Source organism: Jaculus jaculus, chromosome 7, assembly GCF_020740685.1.
Source record: "Jaculus jaculus isolate mJacJac1 chromosome 7, mJacJac1.mat.Y.cur, whole genome shotgun sequence".
In the NCBI taxonomy this organism is placed as follows: Eukaryota; Metazoa; Chordata; class Mammalia; order Rodentia; family Dipodidae; genus Jaculus; species Jaculus jaculus.
Window position 1 is genome coordinate 14,799,637 of NC_059108.1, and position 16,743 is coordinate 14,816,379.

The following is a 16,743-nucleotide window of genomic DNA, read 5'->3' on the forward strand; positions in this document are numbered from 1 at the left end:
TTGTCTAATTTTCTTTCTCTCTCTTTTTCTCTTTGTCCTCTCCCCCTTTTCCTTCTTTCACTCCTTCTCCTCCTCCTCCCTCTCCTTCCTTTCTCCTCTGTCTTCCTCCCCTCTCCCCTTCCTCCTTCTGTTTCTCTCCTTCCCCTCCTTCCTCCTTTCTCTTCTTTCTTTTTCTTTTCCTCTCTTTCCCTTCCTTTTTCTTCTCTTCCTTCTCTTTTTGCCCCCTGCTCCTTTCTCTTCTTTCCTGTTCTGTTCCCTTCTCTTTTTTCTCTTCTTTTTATTGCTTTCTTTGCAGCTGGGTCTCATTTTAGCACAGGCTGACCTGGAATTAACTCCTGTAGTCCAGGCTATTTTTTCTTTCTTAAACCTTCCAAATTTGGAGAGCATTTCACACTGCTTTTGCTTACCATTGCTTCTTAAATCGTACTACTGTTTCCTGAGTTATTTTGGTAGAGAAAGTCACAAAATATATCCATTTGTAATATTTTAAACAGCAGCCTGTCATAGTGGTGTTTTTAGGTGTGCTAGAATGTTCAGCTTTAGTCGGGATGAGACTCCAGACCAGACACAGTTACGTTGGAAGGGATTTATTGACGCCTACAGATGGAGGAGAAGTTGGCCCCTTTCACAGGTCCACACAGAGAGGGAGAACAACTACTGCCCAAAGCCAGCCAGCACACTTCAGGAGCCCAGGCAAAACTCAGGCATTTTCCTTATCTTTAGCCGAAAATTCCAAATCTACTCCCACTTCTTAGAGCTGGACCCTAGTATCTGCTCACAGTGATACCTCCTCCAGCCGCCTAGTTTGAGGTCTAAATTACAGACTTTATGTATGGCCGCGCACGCCTTTAATCCCTGCACTCAGGAGACAGATGTAGGATGATCACCATGAGTTCAGCGTCACCTTGAGACTACAGAGTGAGTTCCAGATCAGCCTGGGTTGGAGTGAGACCCTACCTCAAAAAACAAAACAAAACAAAACACAAAAACAAGCTTTAATAAACTCCTGATTGTATTGGGGGATGTCCATTCAAACTACCTCATTCCACCTCTGGTCCCCAGTAGATTCATAACCATCTGTATTGTAAATTGTACTCAGTCCAACTTCAAAGGTCCCCATAGTCTTATCTGAGAGATTTGAAGATTGTTAACTGTGAGCCCTGTAAAATCAAAACAAATTATATACTTTCCATACAAAGGCACAGAGTACCATTTTCAACTGCTATAAGGCATAGCAAGGAGAGACTGTACGAATACAAACTCAGTAACCATCAAGCAACATCAGACTTAAAGATTTCATTGTAACTAAAGAAAATCTTATCTTTCAGAGTATCTTAAAGTGAGGTCACATGACCCGGAGGAAGCCATTAGACATGATGTGATTGTGTCTATAGTTACAGCTGCCAGAAAGGACATTCTTCTAGTCAATGACCACTTACTTAATTTTGTGAGAGAGCGCACACTGGATAAAAGGGTAAGAAGGAATAAGTAATTATTGCTAGAGTTCTACTTTTAGTACTTGAAGCCTAATATAATTTCATTTGAAAATAGCTTTTTGTAAATATAATTATTATAAAATGATACTCAATACCTGAGGCTTGAGCAACATACATTGTGTAACATGCAGGGAAATAAAAGTTTAGAAAACCATACTTGACTGAACTTACATGTAGAACCATTTTTACATTATAACAGAAACTGCTAGTGTAGTTCTTGTAGTTGGGACAAAAGACTAACTGAAAGCAGCTTATGAGAGGAAGGGCTCATTGCAGCCTTCAGTCTTGGGGGGAAGTTTCATCATGGCAGGGAACCATGACAGGCATCACCTGGTGGAAGTATCTTATCTCCTGGGCTTGGAGCTGGGCTGTACCATCCCAAAGCCTGCTCCTAGCTAAGTTCCACCTCCCAGTTGCCACCAACTGGGGACCAGGTATTCAAAACCCATGATGCTCTGGGGGCACTTTACATTCAATCATAATCATGTAAGGGAAATATAAATAAAAAAACCCAGAAAAGTAGATGTATTAGTAGTATTTATCTTTGCTGAGACAAAATACCTGACAAAAGCAACCTGGGGCCTGGAGGGATGGTACAGTGGTTAAGACACTTGCCTGCAAAGGCAAAGGACCTAGGATTGAGTCTCCAGTGGCCATGTAAAGCCAGATGCACAAGGTGGCACATGCATCTGGAGTTCGATTGCAGTGGCTGGAGGCCCTGATGTGACCATCTTCCTGCCCTCTCTCCCTCCCAAATAAATAAAAATAAACAAAATTGAAAATATTTAAAAATAAAAGCAATTTGGGGGAGGAGGGTTTATTTCTGGCTCACAGCTCTGGAAGATGCTATATCGTAGTAGGAAAACCGTGGCAGCAGGAGGGTATGGTGGCTGGCCACCTTTCATTCGTATTCAGGACATAGGAAGAGATGAGTGCTGGTGTTCAGTGTGCTTTCTCCTTTCCCAAGTGAGACTAGAGCCAGTCCTCTTGACGCTGAAGATTTACACTAGACTAGACTTTACTGAATTGATGTAATAGAGCATTCTTATATTGAGAAGTTTCTTTTTTCTAACTTTTAAGTGGCGAGTGCGTAAGGAAGCCATGATGGGACTTGCTCAGATTTATAAGAAATACTCTTTACAGTCAGCAGCTGGAAAAGATGCTGCCAAACAGATATCGTGGATCAAGGACAAATTACTACACATATATTATCAGAATAGCATTGATGATCGGTGAGTTGTGATCATGTATGTTGTTTGTTTTTGTAAGGTATTTGATGATTTTGAGTATGATATAACTTCTTGATTTGTTGTCTCATGCAGAATAGTTTCTTTTTTTTATTTTTATTTTTTAATTTTTATTAACATTTGCCATGATTATAAAAAAAATCCCATGGTAATACCCTCCCTCCCCCCCAGAATAGTTTCTTTATAGCTTTAAATTCCTTCCTTAGCTTTTACAGGGTAAATGGATCGAATGATTTCCTTCCTACCAGAGTCACAAATGCAGTGGTAATGCATATATAACTTTAGGGATGAGTGCAACTTTGACATTTATTTTCATACTCTGATTTTGAACAGAGTAATAGCTAAGTGTAGAACTATGAGGCTATCATTTAAATTTTGTCTAGAGAAATACTTTAAAGAGATCTTTGTTAATATTTTCTAAATAAAATTCAAATGAAAATAAATCTTTTGTGTTATAGACGTTTTTAAATTAAAAAAAAAATCTCTCCAAGTTAAAAGCAGCTTATAAACATCTGTTGAAAAGACATTGTCAGGCTGGAGAGAGGGCTTAGAGTTTAAGGCAAAGCCAAGGGACCCAGGTTTGATTCCCTAGGACCCATGTAAGCTAGATGCACAAAGTGGTACATGCCCCTGGAGTTCATTTGCAGTGGCTGGAGGCCCTGATGTGCCCATTCTGTATCTCTTTCTCTTTCTTTCTCTCAAGTAAATAAACAGAAATAAAATATTTACACACAAAAAAGGCATTATCAACCTAAAGGTAAATAGATCTTGTATAGGTAGGTAGCAGCCATTTCGTACTTAATAGAGCTGAAGTACTAACCCAAGATACTATACCTCTTCACAGTTTAATATGGTGTGCTGCCCCTCCCCCCCATGATTGGTACAGGCATAACCATCTGGATAATTAACAGTTGATCAAACCCAGAATTTGTGGCTGTTAAGGGGACCAAAGCTGTGCGCTTTAATCATTGAGCCACCTCCTCATCCTTGTAAGAAAGTTATTTTTATATAGTTGTAGTTTTTGGACCTTTTAGTACATAGTATTGCACATCAGTGCATAAAAACTTATATTGTTCGCCCTTTCTTCCCTTGGTAGTGCCCTTCCCTCTGCCCCTGTGAGTGTGTGACAGTGACATGCTGCCCTCGGTGCGGTAGGGAGCAGGTTTCAGCAGAAGCAGAGCAGCTGCTCCTGGTCTTGTTCTCAGTGCATTTTATCAGATCCTCTTCCCTGAGCGCTAGGAGACGTCAAAAGAATCTTAAAACTTCCTGTGTAGCTTCAACTTCAGATAACTAAGTCTTTTCTTGTATCATCTTGGATGTTCAGAAGGACATCTCATTTCCATTCAAGAGACCAAGGACTTCTTTGTGTCTTTTTGTTTGTTTGTTTTTAAAGATGCTTTAGAATTTTACATACTCATGGAGTACTTTTTTGAGGTAGGGTTTCACTCTAGTCCAAGCTGACCTGGAATTCACCATGTAGTCTCAGGGTGGCCTCAAACTCATGACAATCCTATCTCTGCCTCCCAAGTGCTGGGTTTAAAGGCATGTGCCACCATACCTGGCTTCATGTAGTACATTTTTAAAAAGTCAACAGGGGACTAAGGGAGATGGTTCAGATATTAAAGATGCTTGCTTGCAAAGCCTGCCAGTCTTGGTTTCAGTTCCTCAGTACAGATAATGCCAGATAAACAAATTGGTGCATGAGTCTGGAGTTCTTTGTCAGCAGCAAGAAGCCTTGGAATGCCCATACTGCCGGCCTGTTTGTGTGTGTCTCTCTCTCACTTTCCCTCTCTCAGATTAATAAATAAATAATACGTACACATTTTTAAAATATCACCCTAGTACCTTGTCTTTTCTTTTCTAGGTTACTTGTTGAGCGGATTTTTGCTCAGTACATGGTTCCCCACAATTTGGAAACTACAGAACGGATGAAGTGCTTATATTACTTGTATGCCACACTGGATTTAAATGCTGTAAAGTATGTCTCAATCTCAAATGTCAGGCTGTTCTTTTCATCTTTTGCAGTATTTTGGATTATTTTGAGAAGATACCACAACTATTTTAAATATAATTCATGTCATAATGTACAAATTGTTTCAAGGTTTAAGACACAATAAAGTACTTGATTACTTTTTCCCCTCTACTAGAAAGTTCTTTGATAATATTTGACTAAGCAATTAAAAAGCATCTAAAGGGGTGGAGAGATGGCTTAGTGGTTAAGGTGCCTGCCTGCGAAGCCTAAGGACCCATGTTCTACTCTTCAGATCCCATGTAAGCCAGATGCACAAAGGTGATGCAAGTGCAAGGTCACTCATGCCCACGAGGTGGCACAAGCATCTGGAGTGCGATTGCAGTGGCTGAAGCCCTGGTGCCCCAATTCATTCTTCCTTCCTTCCTTCCTTCCTTCCTTCCTTCCTTCCTTCCTTCCTTCCTTCCTTCCTTCCTTCCTTCCTTCCTTCCTTCCTTCCTTCCTTCCTTCCCTCTCTCTCTCTTTCTTTTGTCTGTCTGTCTGTTTGTCTCTCTGTCTCTATCTCTGTCTGCCTCTCTGTCTCTAAAAATAGTTGGGGGGAATCCTGGAGAGGTGGCTTAGCAGTTAAGGTGTTTGCTTGGAAAGCCTAAGGACCTTGGTTCAATTTGTCAGGACCCACGTAAGCCAGATGCACAAGGGGGCGCATGCGTCTGGAGTTTGTTTGCAGTGGCTGCAAGTCCTGGCTCACTCATTCTCTCCCTGTCTCTCCATTTTTCTCTCAAATAAATAAATAAAATACATAAAAAAAACACCAAAAGTACTTAAAAAGTACATAGAGAATTGGCATGAAATCTTTATTAAGGTTTTGATTTTCATGTTGATATCATTTCAGGAATGTGATATCCCTGCTCCCTCAAGTTGTTGGGAAAATTATGAAATTTTTATATTTCACATTTCATATTCGGAAAATATAACGTTTCTACTGTATCATTGTTCTGATTTAGATGATGGTGTAGAACAGTTGAGTATAAATTTTTGTGCTGCACAGTCTCAATACAGTGTTGTAGTTTAGCATTAGGTCAAATCACCAATACATTTTTGTTACTAAGTTTTATTCAAAAAGTACCTTTGGATATTTGGGCAGGGAAATGACAATTTAGATATGATGAAGACACTGATGCACTGCTAACATACATGAATCATATTGTGAGTTAGGAAACTGGGGCCTAGGGATTTCCTGTAGGCGTGGGAAATGGAGACTAATAATAATCCTGTAGACATCGCTTAGAACTTTTGAGGATTAAATGCTTAGAAACTGGAAGTCTAAAAAGCTATATACTTAGTTTTCATTTGAACTTTTTAATGAGCTTCTGGCTTCATCTCCTCCATGGAAATAATGCTGTGAGCTATTGATATTTTATACAGATTGTTCTTCCTTGTTTCAAGCACTGGAATATGTATTATCTGTGAATAAATTTTTATACTACAGATGCAAAAGAGACCATATGGCCCACCTATCTTAAAATATTTCTTGTCTGACCTATTACAGGAAAAAAAAAACCCTGCCAAATTAAGTGATTTTTTTTGTATTCAACCAAAATGAACTGTATCATACAGAGATTAAAGACCTTGCATAGTTTCGCAGTAGTAAGAGAGCTAGGATTTGAAGTCAGTTCTAATTGGTTAGGAACCCCCCCCCCCCATTACATGCAATCAAACATATTGCTATTATATTTATTTATTTTTTCTCTGCAATTAGAATGTTGGTTTGTCTCGGAATTGGTTTCTCTTTTCCTCATTAGTGCAGTTGATATCCTCTTAAATTGACAATATATGATATTTATGTCCAGTTTCAAACACATTAATTGCAAAGCATAATAAATGTGGTCATGACTCAAATACCATTTAAGAATTAACTTGAAAAGTAGTATTCAGATCTTTTGTGAAAGAAATTACTAAGGATTTTTCTTTAAGTGGTGGAAACAGATATTTTATTAAGGGAGTAAAGCACAATTGAGAATAAAAATGACCCATAGTTGGAGCATTGTTAGAAGCTCAATGGCCCATATATATATATATTTAATGAGAAGGTAAATGTAGAAGGAAGGAGTGGCATGCAAGAAACAACAAATATTTGAAATGTTTCTGCAAGTATGACCAACCAGAGATTATATAAACAGCAATAAAGTTTTCTTTGCCAAGGATGGAGCAGTGTGGATTTAAAAGTAGGAAGCAAATGGGCTGATTCTTAACCAGCATTCTGCCACGCTGTCTGTGAGCTCTTGCAAGTGTCCCTGGAACTCTGTCTTCCATAGCACTCTCCCTTGGTGGAAACAGCAGCAAGGGCTCCAGGACCTGTCCTCCACTCTTAGTGCCACGCCCTTGCGACAAAGTTTGAATACTCTCAGATATAATTTAAGAGACTATGTAAGAAAACACACATTAAAGTGTTCTGATGTTCTTTTATCATATACCTGGTTGGGAAGAAAAATTGACTAGCCCATATATCAAGTGTGCATGTAAAAATTTAAGTCATCCCTGTAAGGATAGAGTTTGACTGTGGAGCCTCTAAGTCCATGCAATGGAAAGAAATGGAATGTTTAATACCAGAAACAAATGCAAATAAGAAAAATAGTTGTAAGTAGAAAGATGAGTTATAAATTGTGGCTATAACACTTCACAGATACTACTTTACATCTAAATCATAAGTCTTATTTATTGAATTAGTAAAGCACTCACAACAGATGCCATGAAAAAGTTGAAAGTAAACTCCTATTTGGAGCAGTTCAAAGCGGCTTTATTTGGGCTGGAGAGATGGCTTAGCAGGTGCTTGCCTGTGCAGTATAAGGAACCAGGTTTGATTCCCCAGGACCCATGTAAGCCAGATGAACAAGGTGACCCATGTGTCTGGAGTTTGTTTGCAGCAGCTGGAGGCATGGCATGCCCATTTTCTCTTTCTCTATCTGCCTTTTTATCTATCCCTCTCATAAATAAACATATTTTTGCTTTTAAAGGCTTTGCTTGGGCACAGTGGCACACATCTTTAATCCCAACACTTGGGAGGCAGAGGTAGGAGGATTGCCATGAGTTCAAGGCCACCCTGAGACTACAGAGTGAATTTCAGGTCAGCCTGAGCTAGAGTGAGACTCTACCCCCCAAAAAACCAACAACAACAACAATAATAAAATAAATAGAATAAATAAAGAAAGAAGGCTTTTTTTTTTTTTTTTTTTAGTTCTGGTGTGGGGTACACGACTTTAGTCTCAACACTTGGGTAACAGAAGTAAGAGGATTGCTGTGAGTTTGAAGCCAGTTTGGGACTACAGAATGAGAAGATGTGTATTTATTTTTTAAAATACAATTCGTTGGGCTTGGAGAGATGGTTTAGCAGTTAAAGAGCTTACCTGCAAAGCCAAAGGATCCAGACAAGCCAGATGCACAAGGTGGCACATGTGGCTGGTGCTCGTTTGCAGCGCCTAGAGGCCCTGGCACACCCATATTCTGTCTCTCTCAAATAAATAATTTTTTAAACATAAAGTACAGTTAATTGATTATATTACCTAAAAATTTTGAACTTACTTTATATATATATTTTCCCTCAAAGCCTTACATATATTTCTAAAATTTTTATTTATTTATTTATTTATGAGAGAAAATTGGTGCACTAGGGCCTCTTGCCACTGCAAATGAGCTCCAGATACATCCACAACTGTGTGTCTCTGACTTTACTTGGGGACTGGGGGATAGAACCCAGGTCATTAGGCTTTGTAGGCATGTGCCCTGACTTCAGCTGTGCCATCTTTGTCAGCCACCCTAAGAATATGTACTTGATAGATGTGTGTCTGTGTTACTATGTAGTAAACCATGAATGTGTTAAGGGATAAAACATATTAAGAAAATTAATGAGTGTGCCATCCATCTTGCGAACCCTGCCCTTTTATCCTTCTGTCTTTATCCTAGAGGTAGGCTCTAGGCTGCTTTCCTCATCTATTAAAAATAGCTTTTGCTGGGTGTGGTGGCGCACACATTTAATCCCCGCACTCAGGAGGCAGAGGTAGGAGGATTGCCATGAGTTCAAGGCCACCCTGAGACTACAAAGTGGATTTCAGGTCAGTCTGGGCTAGAGTGAGACCCTACCTCAACAAACAAACAAAAAAAGCTTTGACCTATGTATGTGTATATGCATATGTATTCCTTTAATATATTTTTGAACTTTAGTCTTTTAATATTTAGTCTTATGTGGTATTTTTTACTCCTATTTCTAAGATTCATTCATAATATCAGATAGAATCCACGTAACGGCAGTTTTATTCTCTTATTTTGGTGTTGGTAATGTGCATCAATGGATAGCATAGGCATTTGTGTTATTTCTATTTTTATCTTAGTTTTTACCATTTTAAATAGTGCTACTGTAAATACTTAAAAATATATCCAAGGGTTTCTCTAAAATGTGGTTACAAATGATGTTAAGAACCACCTTGAGAGTGTTAAACAAGACTTGAACATAAATCTCTTTAAGAGATTCAATTTGTCTATAATGCAATCCATTTTGGGGGAGTTTTGCAAAAGCACTTCATAAGATTCTGATGGTACCAGGGTTTGCAATCATTATAGTAGTTGCTAGATTTGTTCAATGTGCATGTCTTCATCATTATAAACTAGTTTTGAATCTTTTCCCAATGTAATTATGCCAGTTTATACTTAGTGGTTTATGATTTTCTATATCTTCCTGTATATTATCAGCTATTTTACTATTTTTTAATTTTTTATTGACAACTTCCATAATTATAGACAATAAACCATAATAATTCCCTCCCCCACTTTCCTCTTTGTACCTCTACTCTCTATCATACCCTTTCCCCTCTCAATTAGTCTCTCTTTTATTTTGATGTCATCTTCTTTTCCTCTTATTATGAGGGTCCTGTGAAGGTAGTGCCAGACACTGTGAGGTCATGGATATCCAGGCCTTTTTGTGTCTGGGTGAGGAGACTTACCTTTCATTTGGCTCTTACATTTTTTCTGCCACCTCTTCCTCAATGGATCCTGAGCCTTGGAAGGTGTGACAGAGATATTTCAGTGCTGAGCACTCCTCTGTCACTTCTTCTCAGCACCATTGGTGCCTTCTGAGTCATCCCAAGGTCACTTCCATCTGAAAAGAGAAGGTTCTTTAACCACAAGTGAGAGTAGCATTAATATATGGGTATGAACATTAAGAGAAGTGCTTACTGGGCAGTTTGATGAGCATAGTATATACATTTAGCCAGACAACAGCAGACATTACACCCATCACAGATTTTCAGTATCAGAGATGTATTCCCTTCCATGGAGCAGGCCTTCCAGTCCAATTAGTGAGCAGTTGGTTTTTCCCCATAACAGACATGCCACTATTGTACCTGTAGACTCATTGGGCTGCATGCATCATAGTTTTTCCCCAGCTTTCTGTCAGCTGGTCTATATAGAGGAGGTTTTCAGCTCAGCTCCACCAAAATTTCTCAGCGACTTTGCAGCCTAAGCATGTGGAGTCTTCAGCAGTAGGGTCTTACCATCTATTCCTGTTGGGATACCAAGTGCCCTGCCATTGCCTGTAATGTGTTGGGGGCATTAGGAACCTCTTTGGCCAACAACTCACTGGAAGGTATCCCATCCCTGGCACTGATTTTTTTCTAGTAACAGTCTGTGGTTTCTCGGTGCATCTAAAAACGTAGGTTTCCATACGGCTTATTCATTCCCTCTTAGATTTTTTTGGTTAACCCTCCCCCACCCTTCCTTTCGTCAATCTCTTTCCCTGACTCCACTTAGGCCTTTCCACCCCCATATGTACATTGCCATCACCTTAAGGCCTCCCACCTCCTCCCTCCCTTATAGCCCCTTTTTAGCTTACAGGCCTCTGCTACTGATTGTTATTGCAACTCATATACAAGTGCAAACATTTGTAGCTAGGATTCACTTATGAGAGAACATGTGGTGCTTGGCTTTCTGGGTCTGAGTTACTTCACTAACTATAATCCTTTCCAGGTCTATCTGTTTCCCTGCATATTTCATTTTTCTTTACTACTGAATAGAACTCCGTTGTGTAAGTGTACCACATCTTCATTATTCACTCATCAGTTGAGGGACATCTAGGCTGTTTCTGGTTCTCAGCTATTTGTGACTAGAGAGGCAGTAAACACAGATATGCAAGCATCTCCAAGGTAGTGTAATGAGTCCTTAGGAGTGATATAGCTGGGTCATAATCGTAAGTCTTTTTTTAGCTGTCTGAGGAACCTCTACACTGATTTCCACAATGGCTGTACTAGCTCACATTTCCACCAAAGGTATCAAAGAGTTCCTTTTATATTCCACCAGATTTTATTTTCACCAGAATTTATTATCATTTGTTCTCTTGATGGTGGCCATTCTGAGGGGAGTGAGTGAGATGGAATCTCAAAGTAGTTTTAAGTTGCATTTCCCTGAGGCTAAGGATATAGAACATCTTTTAGATGTTTATAGGCCATCTATCTTTCTTCTTTTGAGAACTCTCTAATTCCATAGTCCATGTTTTAAATATTTTATTTTCTGTAGCCCATTTTTTAATTGGATTGACTTTTTTTTTTTTAGTTCTTTGTATATCCTGCATATGAATGCCCTGTCAGATGTATAGCTGGCAAAGATTTTTGCCCATTCTGTAGGTTGCCTCTTTGCTCTATTCACAGTGTCCTTTGCCATACAGAAGCTTTGTAACTTCATGAGGTCTCGGTGGTTGACTAATAGTTTTATTTCCTTAGCAACTGGGGTTATATTCTGAAAGTTGTTGTCTATGTCATTATGCTGAAGGGTTTCCCTTACATTTTCCTCTAGCACTTTCAGAGTTTCAGGTATGATATCAGGTCTTTGATCCATTTGTACTTAATTCTTGTGCATGGAGAAATATAAGGATCTATTTTCATCCTTCTACATATCGATATCCAGTTTTCCAGCACCATTTATTGAAGAGGCTGTCTTTTCTTTTCTTTTTTTTTTTTTTTTTTTTTTTGGTTTTTCAAGGTAGGGTCTCTCTCTGGTCCAGGCTGACCTGGAATTAACTCTGTAGTCTCAGGGTGGCCTTGAACTCACGGCGATCCTCCTACCTCTGCCTCCCGAGTGCTGGGATTAAAGGCGTGCGCCACCACGCCCGGCTAGAGGCTGTCTTTTCTGCAATGAATATTTTTGGCATTTTTGTCGAAGATCAGGTGGCTGTAGCTGCCTGGACGTTTATCTGGGTCTCCTATTCTGTTACATTGATCTACATACATGTCTGTTTTTGTGCCAATACCATGCTGTTTTTGTTTTTTGTTTTTTGCTCTACAGTATAGCTTAAAATCAGGTTAGTTGGGCGTGGTGGTGTGCACCTTTAATCCCAGCACTTGGTACTCCTGAGAGTACATACTGAATTCCAGGTCAGCCTGGGCTAGAGTGAAACCCTACCTCGAAAAAAAACTAGCAACAACAAAAATAATCAGGTAATGTGATACCACTAACCTCATTTTTTTTTAAAAAAAAATTTATTTATTTATTTATTTGAGAGCGACAGACACAGAGAGAAAGACAGATAGAGGGAGAGAGAGAATGGGCGCACCAGGGCTTCCAGCCTCTACAAACGAACTCCAGACGCGTGCGCCCCCTTGTGCATCTGGCTAACGTGGGACCTGGGGAACCGAGCCTCGAACTGGGGTCCTTAGGCTTCACAGGCAAGCGCTTAACCGCTAAGCCATCTCTCCAGCCCTAACCTCATTTTTGTTGCTAAAAATTGTTTTGGATATTTGAGGGTTTTTTGTAGTCCAAATGAATTTTAGGATTTTTTTTTTCTGTTTCTATAAAGAATGCAATTGGAATTTTGATGAGGATTGCATTAAATGTATAGATTGTTTTTGGTAAGATTGGACTTTTTTTTTTTTTTTTGGTTTTTTCGAGGTAGGGTCTCACTCTAGCCCAGGCTGACCTGGAATTCACTGTGGAGTCTCAGGGTGGCCTCAAACTCACAGCAATCCTCCTCCTGCCTCCCGAGTGCTGGGATTAAAGGCGTGCCCCACCATGCCCAGCTAGACATTTTCACAATATTAATTCTTCCAAACCCGGAACATGGAATGTCTTTCCATTTCCTAGTGTCTTCTGCAATTAATTAATTTCTTTATTTCCTTTTTTTTGTTTTTGTTTTTCTAGGTAGGGTCTCACTCTAGCTCAGGCTGACCTGGAATTCACTATGTAGTCTCAGGTTGGCCTCGAACTCATGATGATCATCCCACCTTTGCCTCTTGCATGCTGGGATTAAAGGTGTGTTCCACCATGCCTGTCTTAAGTGTTTTAAAGTTTTCAGTGTAGAGATCCTTCACTTCCTTGGTTAGGTTTATTCCAAGACACTTTATTTACTTTTTATTAACAACATCCATGATTATAAACAATATCCCATGGAAATACCCTCCCTTCCCCCACTTTCCCCTTTGAAACTCCATTCTACATCATATCCCCCCCCCCTTCTCTCAATCAGTCTGTTTTTATTTTGATGTCATGATCTTTTCTTCCTCTTATGATGGTCTTCTTTAGGTAGTGCCAGGCACTGTGAAGTCATGGATATCCAGGCCATTTTGTGTCTGGAGGAGCACGTTGTAAGAAGTCCTACCCTTCCTTTGGCTCTTACATTGTTTCTGCTACCTGTTCTGCAATGGACCCTGAGCTTGGAAGGTGTGATAGAGATATTGCAGTGCTGATTACTCCTCATCACTTCTCAGCACCAAGGTGCCTTCTGAGTCATCTCAAGGTCACTGCCATATGAAAAGAGAAGCTTCTCTAACCAAAAGTGAGAGTAGCATTAATATGTGGTTATGAACACTAAGAGAAGTGCTTATTGGGAAGTTTGGTGAGCATAGTATATATGTTTAGCCAGACAGCAGCAGACGTTACACCCTAGGACTCATGACTACCCCTGTTGAAGGTTTTCAGTATCAGGGATTTATTCCCTCCCATGGAGTGGGCCTTTAGTCAATTAGAGGGCAGTTGGTTTCCACCATGACAGACATGCTACTGTTGCACCCATTGGCTCCTTTGGCTTGGCTGCCCAAATATAAGGCTTGCAGTGTCCACTGTTGTGTATCTTCACTGGTGATTTCTCTCTCTCCCATTGAACTACATGCAGAATGGCTTCTTCCAGCTTTCTGTCAGCTGGTCCACATGGAGGAGATTATCAGCTCAGTTCCAGCAGGATTTCTCAGTGGCCTTGCAGCCCAAGTATGTGGAGTCTTCAGCAATAGGGTCTTAACCATCTATTCCTCGTGGGAAACCAAGGGCTTCAGCAATGGCTGAGGCACTTTATTTATTTAATTTTTTTGGGGGAGGCAATTGTGAAAGGGAATGAATCCCTGATTTCATCTTGTGCTACTGATTTCTGTGTGTTTATTTTGCATCCTGATCTGTTGCTGAAGTTGTTTATCAGCTCTAACAGTTTGCTGGTAGAGTCTTTAGGTTCCTTTTTGTATAGAATTGTATCTTTTACAAATAATGGTAATTTGATCTCTTCCTTTCCAATTTATGTCCCTTTTGTGTGTGTCTCTTGCCTAATTGCTATAGCTAAGATGTCCAGTACTACATTAAATAAAAGTGGGGACAGTGGACAGCCTTGTCTTGTTTCTGATTTTAGTGGAAAAGCTTCAAGTTTTTCCCCGTTTAGTATTATGTTGGCTGCAGGTTTGTCATAGTAGCCTTTGTTATGTTGAGATATGTTTCTTCTAGTCCAAGTTCTTGTAGGACTTTTATGAAAGGGATGTTGGATTTTATCAAATGTCTTTTTTTTTGGTATCTATTGAAAAGAACATGTGGTTTTTGTTCCTCAGTCCATTTATATATTACATTTATCGATTTGTATATGTTGAGGGATAAAGCCTACTTGGTTGGGCTGAATGTTCCTTTTGATATATTTTTGTATTCTGTTTGCCAGTATTCTTGTATCTATGTTCATGAGGTAGGTTGGTCTGTAATTTTTTTTTTTTTTTGGTTTTGTCTTTGTCCGATTTTGGTGTCAGCATGATACAGACTTCATAGAAGGAGTTTGGTAGAAATTCTTCCTTCCTTTCCTATTTTATGGAAAAGTTTGAGAAGCTCTGATATTAATTCTTTTGTGAAGCTCTGGTAAAATTCACCAGTGAATCTGTTGTGGCCTGGACATCTTTATAACTAAACAATTATTATAAATTATGGCTATAGCCAACATCAAAAACTGATCACCTTTGGGCTAGAGTTATAACTTAGTGGTTAAGGTGCTTATCTGCGAAACTTAATGACCCAGGCTTGATTCCCCGGGACCCACATAAGCCATATATACAAGGTGGCGCATGTGTCTGGAGTTCATTTTTTTAAAAGGATCACTTTTTTTTTTTTTTTTTTTTGGTTTTTCGAGGTAGGGTCTCACTCTGGTCCAGGCTGACCTGGAATTAACTCTGTAGTCTCAGGGTGGCCTTGAACTCATGGCAATCCTCCTACCTCTGCCTCCCGAGTGCTGGGATTAAAGGCGTGCGCCACCACGCCCAGCTAAAAGGATCACTTTTAACAAGGAATGTAATTAATAATAACTTGAATAGATGACAAGTTTTTTTGTTTTACCTAAGGCAAGTTTCAAAATTCAGATTTTTCAGTTATAAGTAATGATTATATAGTAGACAGGACAATGCACTGACTTCAGAGTTCAGCAGTAATTTCACAAATACTGTTTCCTTGAAATTCCAATTTTATTCATGTAATTGTTGGTGTTTAGGTTTTTATCCTTCTGCAAAATAGTTACTTCGGTGTTAACAGTAGTTACATGAATAAAGCTAGAACTTAGGGAATATGATAAAGAGCAGAATTGTGAAGGGGACGTGGGGGAGGGAAATAATCATGGTTTATTGTCTGTAAGTATAGAAATTGTCAATAAAAAATAAAAACTAGGGCTGGAGAAATGGCTTAGCAGTTAAGGCATTTGCCTGCAAAGCCTAAGGACCTCGGTTCGATTCCCTAGGACCCGCATAAGCCAGATGCACAAGGGGGAGCATGCTTCTGGAAGTTCATTTGCAGTGGCTGGAGACCCTGGTGTGCTCATTCTCTCTCTCTGCCTCTTCCTCTTCCTCTCTCCCTCAAATAAATAAAATATTAAAAAAATTAAATAATTTTTTTTTTAAAAAAGCTAGAACTTAAGCTCAACTTGATAGTAATCATGTGTGACTACATAAAATTCAAGTTGTGAGTTGAAAATTCCCTAATATTGCCTTTCTGGTACCATGTGTGAATGACTGCTCTAAAAGTATTTGAGTTTCCAAGTTAAAGTAAATTATATCCTTTAAGAAAAAAGATCCAAAGGCAGCCACACATGGTGGTATACCCATTTAGTCCCAGTACTCAGGAGGCTGAGGTAGTAGGATTGCCATGAGTTAGAGGCCAGCCTGAGACTATGGAGTGAGTTACATGTCAGTCTGGGCGAGAGTGAAACTCTGACTCGAAAACAAACAAACAAACCACATCCAGAGGCATTTTACAAATATTAAATAGGGGAATGGGAATTGTAAACACTTTTCTGACAAAGGAAAAAGATTTTATGTTTATATATTACTGTTACCTATCAATGATCTATCAGTGTGACAGTGTGTATAAATCTATGTGTGAGTGTGTGTATATATGAGGTTAATGATATTGATTGAAAGTACACTGATAAAAAATTCTGTAAGAAAATTAACTTTAAAATGTATTATTCTATTGTTCTATGACGTTATATATCATTAGCATTAATTTCTGGTTTATGTCTTTTCTTATATACCTATTTGCCTTTTTAGATTCAAATTTCTGCCTGAGAACAGAGCGCTTACTAGGAAGACTTAATTTACTCAGAGCATAAATAATTTCAGTTTAATGTTTATATGTACCATGATATGTGTTTTAGGAAAAGTATACACAGTCTTTCTCTCATGGCTATCTCTTTTTATGTCTTAGATTTCATTTTATTCTGTCTACTATGAGATCTTGCTTAGTCATTTCTTCCTTTATTTCTCAAGTT

General features: G+C 39.1%; 1 protein-coding gene across 5 annotated transcripts in view; it reads left to right on the plus strand.

Moving 5' to 3' along the window:
- The window catches only part of Pds5b (PDS5 cohesin associated factor B), a 188,690-nt gene that overhangs the window by 99,159 nt on the left and 72,788 nt on the right, over positions 1 to 16,743 (plus strand). For all 5 annotated transcript variants that reach the window (XM_045154102.1, XM_045154103.1, XM_045154106.1 and 2 more), the window contains exons 11-13: positions 1,329 to 1,474; positions 2,577 to 2,728; positions 4,608 to 4,721. In XM_045154102.1, the coding sequence (XP_045010037.1) occupies positions 1,329 to 1,474; positions 2,577 to 2,728; positions 4,608 to 4,721 (412 nt within the window). The remainder of the gene's footprint in view (positions 1 to 1,328; positions 1,475 to 2,576; positions 2,729 to 4,607; positions 4,722 to 16,743) is intronic.